The following is a 6000-nucleotide window of genomic DNA, read 5'->3' on the forward strand; positions in this document are numbered from 1 at the left end:
TAGCCATATAGACATTTACATTTAAATTAAATTAAAAAGTCAGTTACTCAGTTACACTAACCACATTTCAAAGGCTCAGTAACCACATGTCACTGGTGACTATGTGGGAGCAAAAGTACAGAACATTTCCACCAGTGAAGAAAATTATATTGAAGAAGGGTATTCTAGAGGCGTAATGAAGTCCTTTGAGGTAGTTATGATGAGAAGATATATTCTCTCAAACCTGGACATTGAAAATGAAATAAAAATGGAAGAAGTCCATGTATTTTTAAATGTCTATAAATGGGATACTTGCAGATTTTATTATTTGCTTTTGGTTTTCAATACTCTTTTTAGAATTTAGCCAGGTGATCTATTAACATAAATATATATCCTTATTGCTTCTCATAGTAGGCAATATTTCTTTGTTAGAATGTGTCACAGTTGATGCATTTTTTCAGTAACATTTAAATCACTGTCTATTTTTTTAAAAAATGTACACTGAGTATCAATGCACAGCCTTACATGCCTTTGGCTTCCGGTTACAAATGAATCAAGAGAGCAACTAATAAATAGAATCCCCATGGCATTGCCCATGTTCATCTCTGATACTTATGCCCAGTCTCTATCCAAGATAAGTATACACTCACATCATGAGCGTAACATTGACTGACTTCCTTATGGTCTCTATACTAGGTAGTTTTCACCACTAATTTTGATTTTGTCTCAGTTACATATATATTAGAAATGTATAAACACAAGTATGAAAAGAAGGGAGGAAAATTTAGAGGGGAAATGTTTCAGCTAAATCTATCGTGTTTTGTTTTGGTTTTTTCTTTTTGGGAAAAAAAAAACCTCTAAGGCCCAAAGTTAACATTTGTTAAATAAGTACAAAGGGATCAGTTATGGTTTTTCAGTACTATTTGGTATGTTGACACCAGCCAGAATAAATTTTAATTTCACAGGTTTTCATTAAAAAAAATCATGTAGCATATAAGAATAATTAGCCATGGGATTCTCTACTATTATCTCCTTTTGTTTGTCAGGGTATGCTTCTATTACTGGGGAATGAATTTAGGGCTTCACACATGTGAGGAATGCCCTTCACCACTGAGGCACAGCCCCAGCTGCTTGGTTTGTTATTTCATGCTAAAAAGGATCTTCTGAGAGAGCCAACCTATTGATTGCACAACCATGTGCCACTTACGCTGTTTCTTCATTGTGCAAATGTCATAGACTTTAAGCTCACAAACCTGGGTGGCATAGACTCATCATACCTAATCTGTACAGTGTAGCTTACTGAAATCACCATCAAACATTCAGATGGTTGCTGAATATATTATGTAAGTGGCATATGACTACATTTGATGCAAGTGGCTTCCAATTCAGATAGTATCCCAGTGAAGCTTTCCTCCAGTTTTGCCATCTGATTGCCTTATATGATTGATTTTATTCCTGTATGTTCTATTATATATCACCTAGAATCCTATTCCTCTGTGTATGATAGAAACCAAAATTAGAGAGTAAATTGCAGATGGAGACTTTGTTTGGAATAATGCCAGGGGTCTGTGGAGTACTGCTGAATTCTCTTCACTTATTTATGAGCTGTGTGGATGAAGTACATTGCTTAACTCTGCTAACTCTTAGTATTGCTATATTCACAATGGTTGCTTTAAAAAAAAACTCTTAGAGAAGGGTAGGATGACTATAAAGCATGAGTGATCTCTGTGATTGATCAATCCAGAAACAACTTAATGTGTCTTCCCCATTAAAGGCACCATGGCAGACCTTGTGAAGGACACACAGATAGGTAGAAATTTGCCCCTGCATTTAAGAATTTTCTTTAACTACACTAACTTAGCCATTACAGTTTTTTTTAAGGTTGTTTTATTTATTTTGCTTTTGGGGTCACACCCGGAAATGCACAGGAATTACTCCCAACGGTGCTCAGGGGACCATATGGGATGCTGGGAATCGAACCCAGGTTGGCTGTGTGCAAGGCAAACACCTCACCTGCTGTGCTATCGCTCCAGCCTGGCCATTACAATTTTGTAGTCAGATATTCACTCTGACTTCATTACATTTTGATCTTTGTAACATATTTTCAAGATTGTTCAGTACTTCTTTATTATGTGGTCTTATAATGACCCTTGTCCACATGTCGTATTTTTCCCTGCCCTGTGTAACTCAAAGTTTCTTCTTCATGAAACGTAGAGTGTAAATAACTTCAAATAAAAGCCTTCTAGAAATCTGTGATGCATACCGCACCTAAGGGATGGGGGAGGTAGAATATAGAAATGGGAGTGTCCCTGCATTAGTGAGAATTTCCTCCATATTTTCTTCATTTTGCTGAATACCTTTATTCCACTCCTTCAGTGGTTGGTAGTCTAACAAATATGGTACCACAAACCATGATGCTAACACAAAACACATTTCCTTTCAGGATGGTGTTATGTTGGTGAGGGAATTGGGAGATGAGATCAACCTCTTCTGTTGGAGTTGATTATGTAGGGTACCTTACATTAGCAAGTGACAACGTACTGATATTTATAAACTGGGGTGAGGATAGGGGCAGTGAGCATACTCATGCAACATGCGTGCCCGTATGTACAAGTGTAAGAGATGTGTAGGTGTCTTCTCAGAAACAACAGGAGTAAAGAAACAGCATCTGAAAGAGGTGAGGCCAGCACACTCTGTCCATCTTGAAGCCATTCCAGCTTTATAGTGTCTGAACTTCAAAATGAAACCTTTCTGAAGATTATTTAGCGGTGGCCATGCAAGACTTCCTGAGACTAGAAGTTTGATTCATAGAGCCTCATCTGGCCACCAGGGCATGAAAGAACCCTTTGCAAACAACAGCCTGGTGGCAAGAGTGTAAATGATTCCAAAACAGCTGGCTGATATGTTCCTGAAAGTTCTGGATGAATAGTTAAAAAAAAAAAAGATCTGGTCAGTTAGTCATTAGCAGACCAGCTGACAAGTCCTGAACCTTGGAAAGGGGTGGGATTAGACATTGGGAGTACCTTAAATAAAGTGTTCCAGAAAACAACCCAGTTTTCTACCAATAGAGGATGATTAAGTCCACTGAAATTAGGTTAAATTGCATACTCTAGTTCATCTTATATTCTATGTGCCATTATATTCATTCATTTTTATACAACAAAGCATAACATAATGCTAAACTGAATCAGATCAAGTATCAAAGCGTGGGAGTGGGTTAAGCATAAAAGGGAAAAATCATGAGAGATTTTATACTGTGAGTCTGTCATTGACTCCCATGACAGAGCTGCCTACATCACCTGAGCCTCAATTTCCAAGCCTTTTTGGTAAAAACCTCAGGGCCAGGGAGACAAATAAGTCATGAGGGTTCCTACTGTGCCCAGTCTGGGTTCCATTCCACCACAGTCCATATCTTCCTCGACCCCTAGCTTCCCTGTTTGCAGCCCTGAAGGCCCCAGCATCGCTGGAGTGACCCAGTGAATTGGGACACTGCAGGCCCGAGCAACACAGCATCCCCCGGATCCTTGTATTTTGGGATAGCCTGGCTGGCTGAGGAGTTCTCAGGCATCCTTTGCATGTCATGGGAGCGTCCTTCATTCCCCTTCCTGCACCCCGCCCCCCAAAAAAAGAACATGTACATTTCACAAACTGCTGGGAAGATCAAAGTAATAGGAGGATGGGGGGAACTCCCCTTGAAATAGTTGACCAATATTTTAACAGGAAGGGACGAATAGGTAGGATCTGATTCCTAGGATGAATTCTCTCGACTCCCCCCAAAGCAGGCATCACGGCCGCAGTTCACCATAGCCTGCTGCCTCCACACGGCTCAATTTTTCTCTCTCTCTCTCTCTTCCTCCTGCAGCCAGCTCCTCCCTGAAGAAGCGATTCAAGCGGCGGGAGATCGAAGCCATCCAGTGCGAGGTGCGGAAGATGTGCCACTACACCAAGATCCTGTCCACCAAGAAGAACCTGGACCACGTGAACAAGATCCTGAAGGCCAAGCGGCTGCAGAGACAATCCAAGACCGGCAACAACTTCGTCAAGAAGCGGCGAGGGCGGCCCCGGAAGCAGCCCAGCCAGTTCGACGAGGACTCCAGAGACCAGATGCCGGTGCTCGAGAAATGCATCGACCTGCCCAGCAAGAGAGGCCAGAAGCCCAGCCTGAGCCCGCTGGTGCTCGAGGCCACCGCCGCCAGCCAGGACGCCGTCATGGCCACCATCGAGGCCGTGATCCACATGGCCCGGGAGGCCCCGCCCCTTCCGCCGCCGCCCCCGCCCCTTCCGCCGCCGCCCCCGCCCCCACCGCCGCCGCCGCCGCAGCAGCTGCCCAAGACCCCCAGGGGTGGGAAGAGGAAACACAAACCCCAGCCGCGGCCGCCGCCGCCCACTCCCCCGCCGCAGCCGCCGCCTCAGCAGCCGCAGCAGCCGCAGCAACCCTCCCCGCAGCAGCCCCTTTCCCAGGAAGAGGAGGTCAAGGCCAAAAGGCAGAGGAAGGCCCGGGGGAGCGAGAGCGATGGCCTTCCCTAGGGGGGCACGGGGGTCGCGGCGTCTGAACTGGGGGCGGCGGGCAGCGGACCCCGGGAACTGCAGAGAGTCGTCGGAGTGCGGCCGGGCACTTCGCGAGCTCCGGGCAGAGCAGAGGAAGGGGAGGCCTTCCAGAGAAGCTGCTCTGTGCTGGTTTGGGTTTTTTTGTATTTTTTTTAAACACTCCAACCCGTCCCTACCCCCCACCCCCCGACGGCAGTTCCCCAGGCAAGTGGCGCTTGCGTATGGGTTAGGTCCAGATACCAGATGGGCGAACCAGAGACCCTCCTCTCGGAGGTGGGGGGAGGAGGGGGCACCGTCTGGCCTTGACCTCCCGCCGTGCCCGGGCAGGCGTGCCCTGGATGTCTCTGCATTTGCTGGCCAGGAAAAGTCAAGGGAAACTCCCTCCATGGGAAAACATTCCAAGGGGAGGGGGGTACAAAAGCTGCAACTCGTGCCACTGGCTTTGTTGTCATCCACTTCCATTGATTTGGGGTTTTGTTTGTTTGTCTCTTTGGGGGGCTTTTGGGCTCCGCTGGGCTTTCGGGCACCAATGTCATCTTCAGGTGACCTGAATCTTTCCGTTACCAATACTCTGTCTCAGATGGAACCGTTTCAACAGAAGGTGGAATTCTAGTGCTAGGCAACCTTAGACAAGTCATAGTCTTCTGTAAGCCCTCTCCCACATGCTGTGATACTTAGCCTCTTCGTTTTTTCCCCCATTGTACTTCCACTTCCCTTTTCATTAACGTCCTTGCTGCCTCCTTTTCCTTGGCACACCCCTCTAATAACGGAAACCTTAACTTTGTTGCATAACGGTCATCCTTAGCATGCCGTGAATCCCGATCATCATGTGGAACAGATACTCATTACTGATAGAGCCTTCCTACTAAGTGATTTAGAGCAGCCGAGGGCTTGCTGGCCCAGGTGTCAACCAGGTTATTTTTTACACTTAAAACATATCGACAGAGAATAGGCAGAATGAGATGGTTTTCATACCTGCACAGCAAATGGAATAACTGACAAATCACCCAGGACTGAAATTTCAGAGCCACCCGAAAGATAAGTGTCTAACAATGCCTTGGTACGTGATTTTTTTTTTAAAGTAAAAATAATTATCATAGGTTATTGGTAAGCAGGAAACATGAAGACAATAGAATTTTATTATCCCTTGATAATTATTTCTTAAAAGCAAATGGGAGTAAGTGTTCTTATCTGGAGGAAAAAGAAAAAAGAAAAAAATGCTCAAAGGGTATCACCACTCCAATTATATATCAAGCCACCTTGGACAAAGTATCCAAACTGTGGTTGCCTTAATAAACAAAAACATTTTTTGTACATAATGTAATTATAAATCTATCAGTCTGCATGGATGCAAACTGTGTGTGACAAATCGTCTTTTAAATGGTCAATTTCAGCTGTACGTTTCATCCAAGTTGTACTCTTAACCATTGGTTTAGCGTGGACAGATATTCCATCTTTATTATCCATTTCCAC

The 6000-nt window shown here is 44.6% G+C and overlaps 1 protein-coding gene across 1 annotated transcript in view; it reads left to right on the forward strand.

The window, feature by feature from the left end:
• SETBP1 (SET binding protein 1) overlaps positions 1-4679 on the forward strand; it is a 361699-nt gene extending 357020 nt beyond the window's left edge. Inside the window, exon 6 of the mRNA XM_056138137.1 lies at positions 3842-4679. Within this exon, the coding sequence (XP_055994112.1) occupies positions 3842-4506 (665 nt within the window). The 3' untranslated portion in view covers positions 4507-4679. The remainder of the gene's footprint in view (positions 1-3841) is intronic.
• The last annotated feature ends 1321 nt before the right edge of the window (positions 4680-6000 follow it).

The sequence above is a fragment of the Sorex fumeus genome, unplaced genomic scaffold, assembly GCF_029834395.1.
Source record: "Sorex fumeus unplaced genomic scaffold, SorFum_2.1 ptg000128l, whole genome shotgun sequence".
In the NCBI taxonomy this organism is placed as follows: Eukaryota; Metazoa; Chordata; class Mammalia; order Eulipotyphla; family Soricidae; genus Sorex; species Sorex fumeus.